The 21,962-nt window shown below is 34.0% G+C and overlaps 3 protein-coding genes across 10 annotated transcripts; 2 read left to right on the forward strand and 1 right to left on the reverse strand.

The window, feature by feature from the left end:
• Window positions 1-597: 597 nt before the first annotated feature.
• On the reverse strand, window positions 598-4,875 carry LOC101219161. Its single transcript, XM_004139872.3, has 5 exons — window positions 4,341-4,875; window positions 4,102-4,236; window positions 3,961-3,998; window positions 3,781-3,847; window positions 598-1,158 (listed from the first exon to the last, which is right to left on the reverse strand). Exons 1-5 carry the CDS (start codon window positions 4,521-4,523, stop codon window positions 766-768), a joined length of 816 nt encoding a protein of 271 aa, XP_004139920.1. The 5' UTR covers window positions 4,524-4,875; the 3' UTR covers window positions 598-765.
• Window positions 4,876-7,256: 2,381 nt separating this feature from the next.
• On the forward strand, window positions 7,257-14,775 carry LOC101204701 (pentatricopeptide repeat-containing protein At1g79540). The gene is made up of 5 exons (XM_004139975.3): window positions 7,257-9,871; window positions 12,108-12,342; window positions 12,684-12,764; window positions 12,901-12,993; window positions 14,388-14,775. The coding sequence occupies exon 1, from the start codon at window positions 7,400-7,402 to the stop codon at window positions 9,749-9,751; it is 2,352 nt and encodes a 783-aa protein (XP_004140023.1). The 5' UTR covers window positions 7,257-7,399; the 3' UTR covers window positions 9,752-9,871; window positions 12,108-12,342; window positions 12,684-12,764; window positions 12,901-12,993; window positions 14,388-14,775.
• A 2,471-nt stretch (window positions 14,776-17,246) lies between these two features.
• On the forward strand, window positions 17,247-21,717 carry LOC101218771 (UPF0678 fatty acid-binding protein-like protein At1g79260). 8 transcript variants are annotated; one of them, XR_004217307.1, is made up of 5 exons: window positions 17,247-17,588; window positions 17,753-17,893; window positions 19,293-19,438; window positions 19,697-19,765; window positions 21,142-21,200. XR_004217307.1 is itself a non-coding variant. In XM_004139870.3 (5 exons), the coding sequence occupies exons 1-4, from the start codon at window positions 17,406-17,408 to the stop codon at window positions 21,259-21,261; spliced, it is 513 nt and encodes a 170-aa protein (XP_004139918.1). In that variant the 5' UTR covers window positions 17,271-17,405; the 3' UTR covers window positions 21,262-21,275; window positions 21,355-21,717. The 8 variants fall into 8 exon arrangements, 6 of the variants coding, with proteins under 6 accessions (XP_031742723.1, XP_031742722.1, XP_004139918.1 ...); XR_004217306.1 differs by lacking the exon at window positions 21,142-21,200 and adding an exon at window positions 19,981-20,475; XM_004139870.3 differs by lacking the exon at window positions 19,293-19,438 and adding an exon at window positions 21,355-21,717 and having other exon boundaries at window positions 17,271-17,588; window positions 21,142-21,275.
• The last annotated feature ends 245 nt before the right edge of the window (window positions 21,718-21,962 follow it).

A 21,962-nucleotide genomic window follows, 5' to 3' on the forward strand; every position in this document is an offset into this window, starting at 1 on the left:
ATAAAAAAAAAATGATGAATGTCAAATGATAAAAATTGTAGCAAATAGTAAAGAATGTAGCAAATTGAGAGTTTTGAAATGGGGTTGTAGTTAGTTTGAGACTTTTAAACAGTGTTACTGTATGAATAGATGGTTTAAATAGTAGTTATTATAGTCCTAAATAAAGTTTATAGAATCATGTAGAGGACTTTTTTCTTTTTTAATTTTGAAGATTTAAAGGCATATTTGCAATTACCACCATGCTTTAAAGGTGTTTTTTGCAACTTGCCATAACAAGAAATATAAGAATAGAGGTTGTTTGTGTATATAATTGAATTAGTTTATAATGTAACGTAATTCAAAATTTACGTTTACGTTTGGCACGATGAATTGTTTGTAATAGACTCATTTTGTTCACAAAACCATGAATAATTTTGATCAAAGGTTTAAAAATAAAAAAAGTATGTTATAAATTAGTTTCTTAATACCGAGGTTCATAGATTTGAACCAATTTCAAGACAACTACATGCATTAATTATCGTTGAACACATTCACGTTGAGAATATAATCTATGTTTATCGGTTTTTTTCTTTAAGAAAATTATCAGACAAAGTTCTCTATTCAAATTCCTATATTCAAATTCCTACCATGTAATTTCTTTATCTATTGTAATTTAGTTCTCTTGTTCGAGTTTAGCTTTGACAAAGAAGATGCAACTGTACAGACAGTTCATTTGTGAGATAATTTTGTATATAAATCATTGTTTTTGTTATCACAATAATGATATCACAACAAAGAATTGGTAATAAGACTAACCGTGAAGCCCAACAAAGCACCAGCTGCGACTTCAATCTCAGTGTGCCCTATTGACTCTTTAAATGGCTTCCAACTACTACTAGCTTCCATTCTTGATCCTCCTTCCAAATCATTTGCTACGCTTGAGGTTGTGACATCCTGCTTTACTGGACTCGGTACTGTTAGGGCCTTGGTTGATTCCTCGGATAACATGGGACTGCCAATCTCAAGATTTCTATTGAGCGACGATGATATTCTCTTTTCGAGTTGGGAATCGACTCGAAGGTCTTCATCTTTGTAGGGAAATGATGAGTTCATTGGTCTCTCTGTTTGTGACAGCTTGTTGAGGGCTTTAGAATGTTTTCCAACTTCTCTCCTGACTCCCTGCAGAATAGGAAATTCTGTTGTTAATTCCCATGTTTCAGGGACAACTAAAGAAATTTTGATATCTCTGTACTTCTCATAAAAGAAATTAGAACTTTGTACATTGTCTTTCATAAACTAACAAACAGCAGTTCTACAACTACAACAAGTTTGTGGTTTGAATTCCCACCCTTCATTGTACCAAAGAAAAACAATCTCATGACTAAAAGAAAGCAAGCAAGAACTGTATAAGGCCCTATTTGATAATCATTTGAGTTTTTGTTTTCCGGTTTGAGAAAATTAAGCTTATGAACACTAATTTCACCCATAAATATATATGTTTTGTCATTTGTGTTTTAAAAAATCAAGAGAAAACTTTAAAAGATAGTTTTTAAAAACTTGTTTAATTTAACTAGAAATCCAATGGATGTAAACTATAATACGAAAATAGAGAGAAAACAAGCATAAATCTCACAAACAAAACCTTCAAACAAAATTTTCATCAAAGGGGTTGAAATAAAGCTGAAATAACAAATTCCTGAATTACGATGTGAGCTGATTTACATCTATTACTCTTATTGATACCAAAAAAAAAAAAGCTGGGCACTCGGCATGAGAAATTTCTGAACGGTTATCGATCCTGCTCTAATACTGCAGGAGATTCCAACGAATGTATATAGGAAGGTTTGAGAGGACCATTGGAAGAAAAAAGGGGAGCATAAAGGGAGAGTTCTCCCATCAGCAAAGTTCACTAAAATTCTTCAATCACAGGATCTCCGAGTAGAAGGCTGATATCGAAGACAAGCTTCCCACATCAGTCACCACACTTTTGACTGCCTCTTAGAGAAACAATACATCTCAGCGACACTGAATTTAAACAAGTTAATCTTCATGCTGGTCTTCTCGAAAAGTTCAACAATAGTAAATACATTCCTTAGTTTGGAGCGATCATAGAAGGAAAATAGAAAAGTATTATTGGCAGACTGTAAGCATTTGATAAGAGGAACTACAGACTTCCACTGTACCGACCTCTGACCCACTGAGGACCAGAGGGTACATCTACGTAGACTAACCATAATTGAGAAGTTGGTGGTCAAATCATAGACAAATTGGAGAAAGGTAGTATTTCAAGTGGTCTACTATTTGAGAAGGTGGTATTCCAAGGCATTGACTAGGTGGGTATGCAAGGTGCGCGGTGGAAGTAATATTGATGGCTGAAGGACTTCCAAGTGAAGCTAAATAGGTGAAAGTTGCACCATAAATTCTAGCAAGTTTATTCAACATGTGATGAAAAAGGAAAATTTTTAGAAGGTAGTATTCCAAGTGGTCTACTTGGTGGAGTGATTTATAATACTCTACTAAACTAAGATTGTTGGTAAAGACAATGTATGATGTGGATTCTTCAAGCATCTTACCAAGGTGTAATTTGTTAGGTTTGGCAAAATGTGTGATGTGGGAATCCCACATAGTTTATTTTGATGGAATTGGGGTGGCTCCTAACCTACAAAAGGTACCCACCTCCTTTGTTTACAAATAACCTAAATCAAATACACTTTAAGCTTATGTGTAGTGACTAATTAAACGCTAGTCAAAAGCTTTGAAGAGAGTGGGAGTGAAAAATATTGTGCGATTGGTGATTTTTTTCTAGTTTGAAAGTTTTCCAAGTAAATTTTTGTGTTTCTAGATTTTATTGCTTTCTTTAATTTCTCTATTATTTTTTCTGCTTACTTACAGGAGAAACCATCCAAAAGATTAGGACTCTAGATTCTCACATCCCTTCTACCAAGGAGAAAAGGATAATTCTCTAATAGAGTTGTCCCTTCTACCAAGACGTTCTAAAGGAAATCCGAAGGATATCATAGGAATGGTTAGAATGGTTATCTGAATGAAAGTTTGTTACTCTTGTCCTTGTACATCTTTTCGTATTTCTCAATGACAGGTTGGTTTCTTATCAAACAAAAAGGGTAATCCTAATACTTCAAATGTTATTTGTTCAAGTTCTCCATCGACCCGTCTAACCCTAAAATATTTGGGTGTCAAGAAAACTCAAAGCAAATTAATTACTAGGTAGGTTCTATATTGAAAGAAGTTTAACCTAATTCTACAATGTATCAATTCAATTTTAAGATGTTAACTTTCATATAGGATCCTGAGCCGTTCAACTTCATTCAGTTACTGACCCTTTTGTTCAAAAGTATTGGTGTTTGAGGTCACGACTTATATCCATCATTCATCCAAGATAACTGGTTGTTGGATGTCCCCAAGATAAATTAGAAGTTGCAGTCATACAGAACAAATAGGACATAAGAGAAACATGGGCTCTATCACAAAACTAACTGGAGTAGTACATGTATCTGATAAAGATTGTGAGGTCATCTCTTCAATATGGAATCCTCAAAAAGTGAAACATCAGAGTCTAGTCGGTAAAAATCCTGAGATCAGTTTGTCCTACTATTGACGTTCCTCATCAATAAAAGTCCATATTTACGCGCTTACTTAAACACAATACAAAATTGAGCAACAAAACTGCTATTAATCCGCGAAAAATGCCAGAAAAGAGAAGGGGAAGTGATTGTTATTAACAAGTAGAACGTGTGCTAAACAAGAAAGTAGAAGAACAAGGGGAAGAGCCTTCGTACTTGCCTGAGCATCATACATAATAAGAGACGCGTAAACTACAGTTATGCCAAAAATGGAATCGGCAAGACCCCTGCGATAGTAATCATAAGTAATGTGATGGAAAGTTATTCTAACAAAACAGCACATAAGTTCTTCAAAACGAAAGCAAAACGACACAGAAACGCATATTAAGCAGTTGATTACCTCTCAGCACCAAGGATTGTAGCAGCAGCAACCACGGCCTGAAACATTTGCATGACAACAGCAGTCATGGTTATGATTGAATTCATAGAAATATATATATATATATAATCAAAACATGGAGAACAAAGAATGTCTACTAACAGAGGAATGGGTTGAAGGGAAACCTCCAGCCTCAAAGGCAGTTCTGATGTTAAACTCTCTGCCATAGAAAACAACAGACGTGAAAGGCTTGGCGAGCTGCCCAATTGCAGCGGACACACCGGCGGCAACTAAAACCTTGAGAGAAAACAAATTGGGGGAAATTCAAGGAAATATTGAGAAGAAGAGAAAAGGGTATATAGAAACTGATTGAGAAGAATGAAGGCAAGGGATTGGAATACCTTGTTGTGGGTAAGTTGAACGATTTCGTCAAGCAATACAGCTCTGGGAGCGGTGGAAGTTGAAGGAGAAGAGCTTAATTTTCTGAGACGAATGTGAGAGTGGTGTTGGTAAGGATGAGAAATTAGCTGTGTCTGAGATGGAAAAGGAACGGCGGTGGGGGAGATCCACCATGGCAATGACATTCTTCTTCTCCTTCCTCAGCAGTGACAAGAAGAAGAGTGAAGGCAAGAAAGTTTTGAAGTCAATTTGGCATAGCAGCGGCCATTATCAATCGGTTTTAGCGGGGTTTTGTTCACCACCAGTCCCTCCATCTCTTCTTATCATCTCCTTCCGTCAAAAATTAAGAGAAGAGTTTTGTTACGTAACAATTTGACCAAATGAGTTGGTTAATCGAGAAATAATCTACTCATTCTCTGTCTTGCCAGAAATTATCTAAGTTATATGCTCTGTCCTAATACCCTACAGCCTTGAGCGACACCAACTACTTTGACATCACTGTATCTACAAACAACCTTAGAAGAAGAGCATTGTTAGTTGCATAATTTGGTGGACATCAAGGGAAAGGTATGTAGTCTCAAGTGAGACTTCTCATCTTGCTATGCTTAATCAAATTTGACGAATTCCATTGAATATAAGTAATCTCCTAATGAGAGTTGTTACTTTGCTTTTTCATGCTTAATAAATTATATATTTTTTCTATAAATTTAGTGAGAGGTTTTTACGTTAGAAAAGAAACCAAACCATAAGGAGTGGGTTGGAGATCAAGTCCATGAAGGGCTTTTGACGAGAGTATATTGAGAAAATGATTATGCAACCAAAGGTGATTAGGATCCTGCTAACCTACATGTCTATTGTTTGTTATGTAAACCTAGAGATAATATATTAGAAATACACAAGATAGTTTTCTCTCAACTTTCTTTCATTATTCTAAAATTCATATAAATTTTTCCTCCATTATATGATTATTATATAGAGAAATTGCATCAGAAGACAAAAAAAAAAAAAAAAAAAAGTCATAGCAACTCTTTTTTGCCTATTATATAACAATATGACAATTAATTATATATACTAGATGACTATATGCTTCTAAAGTTGCTACTAAAATGTAGTGACATGGGTCCTAATATCATAAGTTTTTTTTTTTTTGCTATTTTTTCCCTCCTTCCCTTAAACGTGAATAGTCATTTCCCTTCCCTCCCGCAAACCCCTAAAGAAATAATTCAAGATTTTTTTAAAGGAATTTGACATTTACTTGTGGTATGAGAGGGTTCAAGAAGTGACACTGTCCATGGCAAGGGGTTTCCTAAAGAATCTTAGGCTTTGTTAGCTTGGTATGGAGAAGCATTAAATATTGCTAATCCAAACTCTTAGTACCATTTGGAGTAGGATCCCGATGGTCATTTCACGTACATGTACATGACATTTAGGGCATCCATTAGAGGCTTTCTCAAGTTTTGATGGTTGATGGGTGTCTTTTGACGATAATAAGCAAGTATATCTGATGACATTTGAATTGAGTGATAAAGAAGACAACAAATCATGAACGTTGAAAGAGTTTTAAAATTTGAAAACAATCTCGATGTTGAGATCGATCGAGATAAACCATTTGAAGGTGTGCCATTAAAAAACTAAGGGTGTGTTTGGGGAGGGAAATTTTTTGGAAGGAAATGAGAAAGGGTTAGGAAGGGTTCAATCCTTTCTTAATTTCCTCAATCCTTCCTCGTTCCTCGCTCAATCATTTCTTATTCCTTCCTCAATTCATCTCAATCATTTCTAACGTATAATTAATCGTTTAAATATTATTTAATCTATTTTTTCTCATTTATAATTTTTATACTTGTGAGTTTTTTAAATTTTAATCGTTTTATTTAAAAAACACAATTTGATTTTTAGTTATGAATTTGGTACAATTACATTAATTTAAAATTTTAATTTTTTTCTTTTACCTAACGATTACGTAAAAAATGTTGAAAATGGATGTCGTATTTAAATAAATTATTGCAATTTGTTTTAAGAAAACTACAGTGATTTGGTAAATTAAATATATGAAATTGGTGTATTGGAGTTATAATATGAATTATTAAAAAAATATTTTTTGCTCGTACATTGTGTTCAATGTAATTGACTTCGGTTTATAACTCATTTCCTAAAAACAATTTTGTTCTTCCTATACAGTTACGTTTGAAGGAAATTATGGTGCAACTATTTGGTTTAAATCAATTGTTAAATATATGCAATTTGTGTATTGCATTTAGAATATCAATTAGAAAACAAAAATATAATATGAATTAAAAAAATTAACAATTTAATGGCATATAATCATTGAAAATGGAAGACTATTTTATGAAAACTAATATGATTTGATAAATTAAATATATTTAACTTGTGTATTGTATTTAGACTACGGATTAAAAACAAAATTTATTGGCACTAAACGTTTACATAAAAAAAAGTTAAAAATGTACATCAATTTGGTAAATTAAATATACGAGTATTTGTGTATTGAATTTAGAATACAAATTTTTAAAAAATAATAATAATTTTTTTTTCATACACCTAATTTTTACTCCAAACAAATATTATCACAACACTACCTATTATAATTATTCTCTCAAACACATTCTATCATAACACTGCTATTCATAATCATTCATTCAAATACATATTATCATAACACTACCAATAATAAGGATTCATTTGGACTGAATTAAGAACAAAATGTTTTTTAATAATACATTTTTTTAAAAAATAAGCTTAAAATTTAGTTAGAATTTAAATAATTTTTTAAAAACTTATTATTTTAATTTATCAAATACTACAATTTTATTTTGAAAAGAATTGTTTTTATAAAATTAAACACTTTATGAAGAATTATCATAATAATTTCCCGCGATAACTCTTTCCCCGTCGGAACGCACTCTAAACGTGTGCCTAGTTGTCACCATCAGCCAGCAAAACCCCCCACAATAAGACCTAAAGACGGGCGATTTTTGTTGTTCCGCGAGGAGAGATCTCTCAGTGGAGGTAGGAGACTTCTGCCGGACGAAATTAGCCGTCGATGAAGCTACGACCAATTCTTTTTCGACCCATAATCATCCATGTAGTCCCAAAACCTACATTGTTCCATTCATATCATTCGCGCACTAATCCAATCGCCACTTCCATTGAGGTCTCCACCATAATCGAAACTCTTGACCCTATGGAAGATGGATTGAAAGTCATATCGTCCCGTATAAGGTCTTATACAATTACCTCCGTCCTTCAAGAACAGCCGGATACCCGACTCGGATTCCGACTTTTTATTTGGTCATTAAAGAGTTGGCATCTCCGCTGCCGCACCGTGCAGGATTTGATCATTGGCAAGTTAATAAAGGAAAATGCCTTTGAATTATATTGGAAAGTTCTTCAAGAGCTGAAGAATTCAGCAATTAAGATTTCCTCCGAAGCTTTCTCTGTGTTGATTGAGGCATACTCAGAAGCGGGTATGGATGAGAAGGCCGTTGAATCATTTGGTCTGATGCGAGATTTTGACTGTAAGCCCGACCTTTTTGCTTTCAATTTGATTTTGCATTTTCTGGTGCGAAAAGAAGCATTTCTGTTAGCTTTAGCAGTGTATAACCAGATGCTGAAGTGTAATTTGAATCCAGATGTGGTTACGTACGGCATACTGATTCATGGATTATGTAAAACGTGTAAAACTCAAGATGCCCTTGTACTTTTTGATGAAATGACTGATAGAGGAATATTGCCCAATCAGATAATTTATTCGATTGTTCTTTCTGGACTGTGCCAAGCTAAGAAAATTTTCGATGCTCAAAGATTGTTCAGTAAGATGAGAGCTAGTGGGTGTAATAGAGATTTAATAACCTATAACGTTTTGCTTAATGGGTTTTGTAAGTCAGGTTATTTGGATGATGCTTTTACATTGTTGCAATTACTTACAAAGGATGGCCATATTCTTGGAGTTATTGGGTATGGTTGTTTAATTAATGGCTTGTTTAGAGCTAGGAGATATGAAGAAGCACATATGTGGTACCAAAAAATGTTGAGGGAAAACATCAAGCCTGACGTTATGTTGTATACTATTATGATCCGAGGTTTATCACAAGAAGGCCGGGTTACCGAAGCATTGACACTGTTGGGTGAGATGACAGAACGAGGGCTTAGGCCAGATACTATTTGTTATAATGCTTTAATTAAAGGGTTTTGTGATATGGGATATTTGGATGAGGCCGAGTCTCTTAGACTAGAGATTTCAAAGCACGATTGTTTCCCGAATAATCACACATACTCAATTCTCATTTGTGGTATGTGCAAGAATGGGTTAATAAATAAGGCACAACATATATTCAAAGAAATGGAGAAGCTTGGATGCCTTCCTTCTGTTGTGACCTTCAATTCTCTCATTAATGGACTTTGCAAAGCTAATAGGCTTGAGGAAGCTCGCCTTTTATTTTACCAAATGGAGATAGTAAGAAAACCTTCTTTGTTTCTTCGTCTTTCTCAGGGCACCGATAAGGTTTTTGATATTGCCAGTCTCCAAGTTATGATGGAGCGATTATGTGAGTCGGGAATGATTCTTAAGGCCTACAAGCTTCTTATGCAACTAGTTGACAGTGGGGTTTTGCCTGATATTAGGACTTATAACATCCTAATCAATGGTTTTTGCAAGTTTGGAAATATTAATGGTGCTTTCAAGCTCTTCAAAGAGATGCAACTTAAAGGACACATGCCAGATTCAGTTACATACGGGACTTTAATAGATGGGCTCTATAGAGCTGGTAGGAATGAGGATGCACTAGAGATTTTTGAACAAATGGTAAAGAAAGGTTGCGTGCCTGAGTCTTCTACTTACAAGACCATCATGACTTGGTCATGTCGAGAAAATAATATATCACTAGCTTTGAGTGTTTGGATGAAGTATCTGAGGGATTTTCGTGGCTGGGAAGACGAAAAGGTCAGAGTAGTAGCGGAAAGTTTTGACAATGAAGAGCTTCAAACAGCAATCCGAAGACTACTCGAAATGGACATAAAATCAAAAAATTTCGACTTAGCTCCATACACCATTTTTCTCATTGGATTGGTTCAAGCCAAGAGGGATTGCGAAGCCTTTGCAATATTTTCCGTTCTCAAGGACTTCAAAATGAATATAAGTTCAGCAAGCTGCGTGATGTTGATTGGCAGGTTGTGCATGGTAGAAAATCTCGATATGGCCATGGATGTTTTTCTTTTTACACTAGAAAGAGGCTTTAGATTGATGCCTCCAATTTGTAATCAACTGCTGTGCAATCTTCTTCATTTGGACAGAAAAGACGATGCTCTTTTTCTTGCAAATAGAATGGAGGCTTCTGGGTATGATTTGGGTGCTCATCTCCACTACAGGACTAAGTTACATCTTCATGATCATTAGGAATCATTGCAAGCTGAAGCTTTCATGCCCAAATACATGCCGTTGTTGTCAACTCCCGGCCAAGAATTGCCAAAATGAGTATAACTAGACTGGCACAAAGTTTATACTATCAACCTTGAGGTTAGTGGTTTGATTCCCCCACCCCACGACAAACAACAAAGAATCCTAATGCCACATTTCCTATGGTTGAAAACAAGTACAGAACTTGCTGATTAGTTTTTCGGAGTTGGTCCTCTATTTAGGCAATTTAGGGAAGTAGTTCATTCTCGATTAAGAGCTTTGTAGGGTAGCTACTAGTACCATGATAATCTTTCGTTTTTTTACTTTAATTTTTCAAAATTTTACAATTATCTGATAATTACTTGGATAGAGAAATATGAGATTTACTTTTTTGGGGAAACATGGGAGCAAGTATGTATGTGTTGGAGATCTGGTTCTTGGGAAGCTATTTGTTGTTTGATAGTTGTGGCAGATGGGTTTGTTAAAATTGATCAAAATACAAGTGTTTGTGTCTTTCACTGCTAATCTTCTGGTGTTGGAGATTTATGATTATGCCATTATGTGATTTCTATGGCTTGTTTGGAGTGATTTTGAAATGGTTTCTCATCTCATGTTCAAAATTACTCTGCGATATACATTTGATTATTCAAAGTTAATTTAATGCCTTGTTTTACACTTTAAACTTGATTTTTGTGTAGTGAGCTACCATTAAGAAAAAGGAATGAACTACAGGTTTATTATAGAGGGGAGCTATCGTTTGAAAAAGGTTGTCATTGTTTTTATATAAAACAAAATGGTGAATTTATTTACAAATATAGCAAAATAGTAAAAAAATTCCTCAGCCCATTGGAAAAGTTTTCTGTTGTTTTGCTGTATTTGAAATTTTTTAAGCAATTTTGTCGTTTAAAATAATCTGTCTTTAGAAGACATTGTACCTGTAATTAATAATCACTCGTGTAGCATATTTGCATTGTATTGAAAGAAACTATCCTTGGCCGGAGTTGAATCATTAATATTAGTATCAAGTATGTAAGTTTGTAGAATACTACAACTATATCATCTTATTGTGACATTAAATTTCTAATAGCATTTTGGAAAGTGTATATAAGCATCTATTTAGCTTTCACCCATGATATTGCTTAGAGATGTATGTATTTTTATTTTTTATTTGTATTTTTTTGTGGGGACCTGTTTTTATGGGGGATGCGGGAAGGAAGGGAGGAAATTTTTTTCAAGTGAGCTAAACGGGGACAGTTCCTTGCCTCACTTACCTTTATTATTTCATTTTCATTATTATTGTTATTATATAAATATTAGACAATTTTAAGCTTTATTGTTGAATGACCGAGATAATGAATATGTTTAAACATTTATTTTAGATTTAGATTGTATATATAAATAATTTGATAGGTAGTTAGTTCCTTCTACTAGGAGATTTAAGCAATTTCTCTTTAAATTAAAATTTTCTATGTTAATTTTAGGGTTGTTCAATATAGTAAAATGGGCCAAGTTAATTACAAATATTGGAAAGTCCAAAGCAATTTACAATTCTTGCAAAAATTTGCACCAGCGCATGCTCCAAGAACACTTACTTCCACTTGGTTCTCTTATCCATGATCAATGTCTATCACATATAAAGATGATAGTTGATAGACAATGATATATAATGATAGACAATGATGGATAGTGATAGACGACTATCATTTGACTTTCAATGATAGAAGTACAAGTATTATATTTTCAATTTCTGGCAATAGTGATAAAGTGTATTACTTTTGATCACTGATTATAGTGATAGAAGGCCAGATAATGATTTAAGTGACTACAAAAATATGGTCTTTTTATAGCATTTGAATATAGCTTTTTGCATTTTAGGAAAAAAGGTAATTTTTTGTAAAAGGCGCGCGAAAAAAGTGGTAGGAGGAGGGGCGGAATTTTGGAAGTGTAATCCCCCCCTCTGTTGTTTTATTTTATTTTTCATTTTTCTTTCTCTCACATCCCCGTCAGTTTTCTTGCTCCTTTCTAGCTTCCTCCTCATCTCTTCTTGCTCTCCCCTTTCACTTCTTTATCTCTAGCTCTGTACCTTCTCTAGTTCTCTTACAGGTCCCAACATGTTTCCTTGTGTCTAATGTCCTCTATGTTTGTGACAAGATCTTTCTCTCACGATCTTGTACCTTTTCACAACCAAAATTTTCCTGGTTTGTGAAATCCATTTGAAAGCTTGTTATAATTTCTTCTGCACTAATTTGTTTCCAAAAATTGTTCTAATTTGTAAATCCATTTGAAAGTAGGACTTGGATTTCATTTTGATTGCTTTTGTTCTTGAGTTAGAGTTTGAAGATGGATTATTTTACAGATTGGTGGTGATGGCTTCTTTGGGGTGTTGAGAAACATGTAGCAGCGCGGTCCCGTTCAACTAACGCTGTCTTCGGTTTTGTGGTCATCAAAAGATGATGAGAATGTCAGCAGCTCTTAGAAAAACAGTGTAACTGAACTTTTTTTTTATTAAAAGGTCAATCTCAAAGATTCAGAATCGACAAAAAAAGAATATCACCTTGACCAGCGGGCAGCGTGCAACTGAAGAAGGCAAGGTGGCATATTTAGATTATCATGTCTTCTAATTTATTGGTTCTTCTTCTGTTTTTTTATGTAATCAATGATTGCCTTCTTTAAGGAGAAACAGAGCAGGATCAATATGACTATTAACTATATGTGGTATCTAATCAGAATTTTAGTTTATTTTCAGTTCATGAAGATTATCTCTTTGAAATCTTTACATTTTGTTTAGGTGAATTTGATACATAGGTCAGTAGCTTTCATTACGATTGATAGGTTTGAAGTAGTGATCTATCTAGTGCGAATGTGATAACTTGTGATGCTAGTTGTTTATTTTGTTCCTGGTTGATTCTGAAGTATTTTGTTGGTTTGGCAGCACTGAGCTTTGTATATTTATTGGTGCAAACTGCAAAGATATCCCGACAAATGAATCAGATTTGCCCATGCAGCTTCATAGGTAACAAACTTGTGTGGCCACTGATTGAGTTGTAGTTGTAACTTGATAATCTTATTTCTTTTTTGTCTTTTGGTATATTCTTGCTCGCTGTTTTAATTGCAACTTGTCTGGATTCACTTGGTTTTCCTGTTTGCAGACTCCAAATGCAAGAGCTAGTTTCCATAACAGAGGATGTCTTTTAAGGCTCTAAGCTCACATGGACAAAATGTACTAGAAGCAACATAAGAAGGTAAAAAGTCAAATTTAGTTCTGATATTTATATTCTTGTGATGTGTACTTATAATCTATCAATTTGTACTACAACAAATTAGGGATAAAATAGCTTTTAATCATATTATTTTGTACAAAATGCTATTACAAAAAGACAAGATGAAAATTTTTGGACATATTATGTACAACCTAAATTTTGCTAAAAAGGATAATTTAGTGAACTTCTGCACACTACAATCTCATCTATACATTTTCTGGTTGTCTGCATTTTGAAGCCCTTGTCTTGATCTCACGCATCCATCCTTCATTACTCCCTTGAATCTTTTTTTTTGAAATAGAGACAAACTTCTTTATTAATGTAAAACTCATATTACAAGAGAACTATAGTGTGAAAATAATAGAGAAGCCTAAAGAGAGGAGGGGGAGGGGAGATCGGGAGGCGTATCTGTACTAGCGCCAACATCATAACCCAAAGAAAATCTTTATGAGCGCCAAACCCTAAGCTGCTGCCAATCACCACCTTGTTGCAAACCCTAAATCCCAGGCTGCTGCAAACACTAGTACATCCCTTGCACCATCTGACCCATGAGATCTTTCACTACTATCTAACCGACACCTATATCTCACTGGAAAATCTACCTAGTTTCCATCCTGGTGTTGGTAATCTCCATACCTAGTCGAAATTTGAAGTTGGTGAGTCTTTGGCCCAACCTAAACCAAAAGTGTAGGGTACCACCCAACAAAAATTGGCTATGTTTTGACATCAACTTGTGGCGTTTGAGGCAGCTTTTGGATCCTGCACGCACACTTAGTCCTAGCATTCCAACCAACTTGCCAATGTATTATGAGAATTCAGTAACTTCGTTCCCTTATTTGTCTTCTACTTGCATGTCTGGTTCGTGACATACACAAGAGTCTTTACAGGAGAAATAGTTGAATGGTTAGAACTACTTCTCTTGGTCGCAATCTGTTAAAAGGATCTTTGAAGGGTGCTGCAAGTTTGGCTTTCTAACAGGAGAGGTACCTTGCCCTCCTCTTGGTGATTCCCACAGTCTTTACCAGAGAGGTACCGCAAGTATGCTTAGTCGCTCAGTCTTATCATTGTTGATGGGAAGAATATTTGGATTTTGGATTCAGGTGCTACAGATCATCTTAGTATCTTAGAGGTTCCTCTAAGAGTTTTGTTTCCTATATTTCATGTGTCGATAATGAGGAAACCAAAACTGCAGTGCAGATGGTTCCTTAGCCCCATTGCAGGAAAGGAGCAAATTTTTCCCTTTTGAAAGGTTACCCTTACATAATGTGTTGCATGTGTCCAAGATTTCTTATAATTTACTATTTATTAGCAAGATTACCCGTGAGTTGAACTGCAAAGCAACTTTCTCATTTGATTCTGATTCTGTTTCTTTTCAGAACTTGAGCTCGTGGAGGATGATTGGGCCTGCTTGGCACAGTAGGGGACTCTACCTCCTTGACGATGATGCTTCCTCTAGTAGACTTCTAGGACTAGTTTTTTTTATCTTCGTACTTTACTACTTTGGAAAAAGACTGTATCTTGTGTCATTTCCATCTAGGCCACCCAAACTTTCAATACATGAACTACTTATTTCCTCATATGTTCTCTAAGGTTGATGTTTCTACCTTATCTTGTGTTATGTGTATTCAGGCTAAACCAACCCAACCTTTCGCCCTTATCCATAATAATGTTTGGGGGTCGTCCAAGTTTACTACCTCTTCTGGAAAACGGTGGTTTGTGACCTTTATTAATGACCATGCCTGAGTCTTTCTCATTTCCAACAAATCCGAGGTTACTTCCATATCCTAGTACTTCCTTTACACAGTAGAAACACAGTTCAATGCAAAAATTGCAATACTACGAAGTGACAATTGTCGTGAATTTTTACAACAATACTCTTAATGAGTTTTTGTCGAATTTTTACAACAATACTCTTAATGAGTTTTTGTCCTCCAAAGGAATTGTCCACTAGAGTTTCCATGCTTACATCTCTCAGTGAAATGAGGTTGTCAAATGAAAAAACTGTCACCTATGTAAAAAATGAATGACGAATTATTTTTTGTGACAACTCGTTCCCAATAAAATTAATTGGAGAAAAATTCACAAGGATGGATGGAGAATGAAATGAGTTTGGTGGTTGAGATTGATAAATAATAAAGTTTCAAACTAACCATGTTTTCCTAATAAACTTTAAAAGAAATAGCAATATTAGTATCCCTTAAACAATCATTAAGAAATAACAATAGTTTTTTCGTAGGGTCTTTGTTTCGAAACTTTGATTAGGATAAAACGAACACTGTATATAGTTTTTTTTCCCAAATTAAGTACTCGTAGATAATTTAATTTGATTCATCTTAAATATTTGATTCACCTATCTTTTTTAGATTAGATAATCTTTATAACCAAGATTAGATATTATATAAGATTTTGAAAAATATTACTTAAAAACCTCAGCTCTTATACTAAGCGAGATTTCATTGAGAGTCCAAAACAACGGTTAGTTTGAATGTGCAATAAAAATAAGCTAAATTATTATTTGTGGCCAAGGATTGAGAAAAACTATATAACAAATATGAATTTTTGGAGATTATTTTTGACAAAATTTTAAATGTATTTTTATCAAAGAGAAAGTAGGGTGAGGAGCAAATCACAAAAATTCCATTAAAGGATGGAATTAGTTGCAATTGCACCTTTAAATGTTAATCATAAAAAGTTAGGCTCTCGTATTTTTAAAAGCGTTAACTTAATTGTTTAGGACTCTTTTGATAATGATTTTTGTTTCTTGTTTTTTTTTTTTTTGTTTAGAATAAAAATCACCACATAATTATTCTTGAAGAAAAAAAAATAGAAACGAAATTTGTTTGACTATCATTTTTTGTTTCTTGTTTCTTGTGTTATTTTTTCTAATAGTTTTGCTTATTTTTTAGTTTAAATATTATTTAATTAGGTAAAAACATAGAATTCATTAAAGAAAAATATACAAAAGAATAATTACAAAACATTAACATTATCAAATACACATAAATCTCACTACAATTACTCTAATACAATAATTTTTAAGGGTTTTTAGAAAATATAACAAACTGGTAAAATATTTACACTGTATAAAATATTCTGAAAATGGAAAAAGCAATAGGTCCACGATGAAAAATACAAAAACTGTAAGTCAAGATGCAATTAATCAAGCACATGCATACATGTGTAATTTTCTTCTAAACGATCGTGTACTACAGTCTAAACGAATGATCTATTATCGTTTAGGATACATGATTATGTAGTTCTTTTTAACGCTGAAAAAAATAGTTCAAATTTAAACGATCATGGTATTGATCGTGCGTAGTCCAATGTAAATGATCGTTAAAAATTTCAAATCAAACAATCGTGTTGACCATGCTAAATGATCGTGTTAACTACTAAGCGATTGTTTAGATTATGTCAACACAATCATATAGTTCGTTTTAAACATTGAAAAAAAGGTTTCAAATTTAAAAATCGTGTTAACCCTTGGTAAACAATTACATTAACAATGGTAAACGATCGTTTAATGATGTCCCAATGATATTTAAACGATTTTAATATTCTCGAATATGGAAAGAAAAAGCAAATTTATAAAATCTTGTCAAAAATGGTGAAGAACAAAAAAATGTAAACAAAAAAATAAATCATTTAGAAATAGAAGAAAGAAAATGTGGAATAGAAGATAAAGAAATATGAAAGAGAATATGAATAAATAGCAAATAAGAAGAACAAAGAGAAATGATGAATTGTACACAATATTCAAGGACAAATATGAGAAATTATGAAAATATTTTACTGCTTTTATGAGCTTTTGTTTTTTTTTATTACACAGACAATAAATATTTTTTAATTTTGTTATATTTATGTAAATCAACCTATTTTTATCGATCATATGTTATTAAAATTTGACTCGAAATATTATTTCTCTTTCAATTCATTTATTTTAAATGATGTTGATTCAAATTCAACACAATTATATTATTACGTAAATATGGTTGTGGTAGAATATTAAAGATTTTTTATCATTAATAAATTAATTTAAAATAACATAAAAAAATGTGTATCGAAAAATTTAAAATTTAAAACTAAAAAACATTTAGATAAATATATTCAAAATTTAAACTTAAAAGATCAAAATAATATATAAATTTGAATATGGAAAAGTTTGAAGTTCAAAATGATATTAAACATATACTGCTTGGGGCTCAGATACAGAAGGAGATCGGCTCACGGCTCACGGCTCAAAGATGAGATTGTAAACATTATTGCAAATTACTCTTTTAGAGAAATAAAAATTTCGTTTACGAGGGAAGGACAAGGTGTATTTGTTGTGTACTCCGCCGGTAAGAAACTAAAAACACTAACACAAACGCGAACGAGTGAAAACAGCCATAGAAATGGACGGAGAACTGCCGCCGGCATCGGCACCGGCTCCGGCTCCGGCTCCACTGTCCATCCATCCTGCCGTAACACCGCTATCATTCTTACTCGGAACATGGAGAGGCAAAGGCGAAGGTGGATTCCCCACCATTAATTCCTTCTCTTACGGCGAGGAACTTCACTTCTCCCATTCTGGCAAGGTAACCGTCAACTCCCTGTTCTTCGTCTCTATTCATTATCGTCGTTGATATCATCTTAATATAATTAAAATCGTCCCACTTCACTCGATTGGATTTTGCTTATTTAGTCTAATCGGTTATCTTCCTTGTTTGGGGATTTTTTAATACGATGATGATGGGAGAAGCCAGTGATTTCCTACAGTCAAAAGACATGGAAACTCGATTCTAAAGAGCCAATGCATGCTGAGAGTGGCTATTGGCGTCCCAAGCCCGATGGTACCATTGAGGTAGTCATCGCTCAAAGTACTGGTCTCGTTGAAGTTCAGGTCAACCATCTCTATCTCTCCTTCTTGTGTGGTTTACTGTTACATTCAAATTCATCGGCCGGAAGAGATTTTTTGTTGAATATAGACGTGCTTGTGCTTTTCGATTTTGATTTAGAGAAGTAATGATCGAAACAAACGGGTTCTTTGAGATGATATAAAAAGGCTTTATACTCTGTGAGCTCTAACAATATAATCAATCAGGTCCTGTCTGCTGAAACAAAACCTCCCTTTTGCCCTCACTTGGCCCTGTCTTTCCCGCCAAAACGAACGGCCATCTTTTCTAACCGTTGAAATCTCAGTCGCCATCTTTGAAATTGCAACGATTTGATTTCTTCAATCTCGACTTACTCCATGGCCCTAAAGCTCAGATTCTGAAACTACACTGCCACTATCAACTGTATCGTCAATTGCTATGTCAGATTCAGCAAGAGTTGTAGCCGCACATCAACTGTTCGATGAAATGCCCAACATAAATGTTGTGTCACGGATCTCACTCATGGCAGGTTATGTTGAGATTGTGGCTGGTATTGTTCATTCACAGTTCAGGCGGTGTCGAGAAGTTCAATTGTTTTCGAAGACTCCACTTTTGCAGCTGCAACCGAGGCCTGTTTGAAAAGTTCCGTGCCTATGTTAAGATTTTTGGCTATGGAGCTAATGTTATGGTCTGTTCCTCTCGCTTCTTGATACGTATGGGAAGTGTGTAACGATGTTGAAGCTAGGAGAGTCTTCGATTCCATGTTGTGTAAGATTATTGTTTTGATTCCATGTCGTGTTCCAGTTGCAATCAACACAAGCTTCTTCTCGCATCGCCAGGCTTCAGCGCGATCTAGCCTCAAACGCAACCTTTTTCGCGTAACGTCTCTTCTACATAGCTAAAATAAACCTTTCAACAAAGCTTCTTCCTTTTCTGGATCTGGGTCCTACAAATCATGTACTAAAAACGTTGGTATTTCATTTGAAAGTGAGCTTTATGGATAGATTATATGGTTGAAGTGGATAGGTGTGAAATGAAATTAATCATCGTGAGTTGACCTAGTTTAGTTGCTCATTAAGGGACATGGGTGTGACATGGCTAGAGCTTTAGCGGGAATGAATTCAAATGTATGGCGGTCAACTATTTAGGATTTAATATTCTACGAGCTTCCCTGACACCTAAATTTTATAAGATTAGACTGGTTTTCACATAAGAGTAGTCGAGATATAGCCAAGGTACCTCAATCACTCATGGAGATGGAAAAAAAAGTGAAATGAAACAAAGCTCCTCAAATCCCTCCTCCATATGAATGTGTGAAACTTGATCAAACTACAAGTGCTATTTTGTCCGCCTTTTATCTGCGATCTTCTTGAGTTGATATTTTTAATTGTGGTATGGATCTAATAGCTTGTGATGTAGGTGCAGATTGCCTTTCTTTGCTGCATGCATACTCTTCACACAACCAGAATGGTGAAACTGATAAGAAGCGAAATAAGACGCATCATTACAAAATTATATGGAGGTTTTCTAAGTGGGGTTGAACTTAAAATAAATCAGCAGCAAGTTGGATGGTTAGATATGACTTTCAGATTAGGAAAGAAGAAAAATAGATTCATATTGCTGCTCACGTGAACTTTCACATTGCCATAAAAACTCTGGTTTCTATAGCCAATTTTTATTTGCTTGACATCGAAATTTTATAACCAGTACTATATTTGCATCATTATCATCAACTCCTGAATATTATTTTCAGTTTTCTACAACTTGCAACTAATGGAGACCTCTGTTTTACTTTTCATTTAATTTGATCCGATTTGTCTCTGTTCCAGAAAGGAACCTACAATGCAGAAGAGAAAGTGATAAAGCTTCAAAGCGAACTTGTGGGAAATGCTTCTAAGGTAACGATCACTATATCCGTCATTATTTCAAATACAGATATATCTTTTGTTCTGTACCTATTTCATTATTTATTTTTGGTTTTGAAAAATTAAGCCTATTTCCTCTCAATTTTTTACCAAGATTTTTATGTTTCTGGTATAAGAGTTGAATTTTCAAATTTTCCAGTTAAATTCAAAAAATAAAATCATGATTTTAAAAACTATTTTTTTTTCAGTTTTCCAAATTTGGAAGGTGGAAGGAGTGTTTACGGGCTTAATGATCAAAAACAAAAGATCAAATTGTTTATGAATGTGCGTGTTAAACCTGTGTAACCTAGGGTCAAGAAGTTAAAGCCTCTCTTTGGTAATATGAATTTACCCAAGCTTATGAGATCTTCACTTTATACTGTATTCTAATTCTTTTAAATCATAAACCCATGAACTAAATATCGCAATGGGAACTAAGTTTCTATATGTATTTGTTTATATTATACAATTCGAACCGACGTTCACACAAACCTAAATGTCCATCTTCTAGGCTTACTAAAATCACAAGCCAAGCGCCCCTGACTCCCTTGACGGATTTATGTGTTAGTTTTTATGACAAAAGATGCCTGAGAATAATGTGTCCGAGAATGAGATGTCTAAGAATCAAAGATAATTGAGTTTGATCGTACATGGCCACAAATTGTGTTTTTATTTAATTTATAGAATTACACATGAAAATCTTACATAGATGGATGCGAAGTGTATGCCAAAGTGTACAAATGAATTGGTTCTGTTAGAGGCGATAAATTAACCACAGAACATCTTATAAACGAGATAGATTATCATTGTCTGATGGAAAATACTGCTCGTCCCCCATTGTATGAGATCAATACAACAGGTGGGTAAGCTTTTCTTCTTTTATTTTCCTCGAAAGCTTGTTAATCAATAATTAGTTACACTCAGATCAACATACTAGATGTAAGGAACGACACTTAAGTTTAGCGAGCAGATTTATGTCAGACATTTAAACATTTGACACTTGTTAAACACATTTTGAACACATGTTAGTATAATGCATGTGTTAGATACTAGTCATACAAAGCCAATAATCGGTCTAACAATTAGATAAATCAAGTGTGACATGCATCAAACGATATTGCATAAAACTATTGACTTTAGTCAATATATGTTCTCTTGCTAAGTATATTCTTGATTTTTTAAAAATGACTTGTCACGTGAACTTAGCTCAAAAGTAATTGACGGAAGGTAGGTAATTGACGTAACCTTCCATCCTATAGTGGGAGGTTTAGTTTCTTATAATTGTTGTACTAAATAAAAAAACTTATCCTGTATTTGTATCTTGCATCTTGCATTGGTGTACTATTTACTGGCCTCTATTATTGGGACAGGTGAAAGAAATAAGCAGAGTGTTTAAATTGGTGGATGGAGAGCTTTCCTACGTGGTTCAGATGGCTACTACCTTAACCAGTCTTCAACCACACTTAAAAGCCTTGCTCACTAAAGTTTGACGCAATAAAATAAGGTTAAGTCATAAAAAAATTCCTTCCAACTCTTTTATTTATTTTAAAATTACCCTTAATACTTTCAAAAGTTTGCAACAGTATCCTTGGATTTTCATGAAGGTTTCAAAAATACTGTTGGAGCAGAAATTCTTTACCATTCTGAGATATGAAATAATGTAGGGTGGGTAGGTGACATGGAGCGAAAATTTGAAGCACTGCATTGTTAGGTCATAATCATGCAATTCTAAATCCTGATTTTCTGTTTGAAACATTTATGAGATTTTAGGGAAATATTGTAACTTTTTTGAAAGTATTATGTAGTTTTGAAACAAATAGAAAAGTTTAAGAGATTTATAATAATTTGTCAAAAAAGAGAACAATGATAAATCCTTTAATTTTATCTTAATGGACTAAAGTTTGGAAGACTACTGAAATCTACAATAAACCTATTTTGAATTGTAATTAGCAATTTAGCATTTGTCTGTGTTTCCGTAACTTTTGTTTCTCACTACTTATTCTAGAGTGATATCTAACAGCAATTTTCTTGGATTATTGGTCAGTTTGGTAGGAAATTTGAAATGTATAAGTTTAGGAATAAGAGATTAAATTAAAACATATTTATGTTGTCGTGTATTTGGAGATTTCCCGCTTCATTCGAGGTGGGTTCCTACGGGCTCTGGTCTCACATGTTAAATGAACATCTCAAA

Source organism: Cucumis sativus, chromosome 6 (assembly GCF_000004075.3).
Source record: "Cucumis sativus cultivar 9930 chromosome 6, Cucumber_9930_V3, whole genome shotgun sequence".
Lineage (NCBI taxonomy): Eukaryota > Viridiplantae > Streptophyta > Magnoliopsida > Cucurbitales > Cucurbitaceae > Cucumis > Cucumis sativus.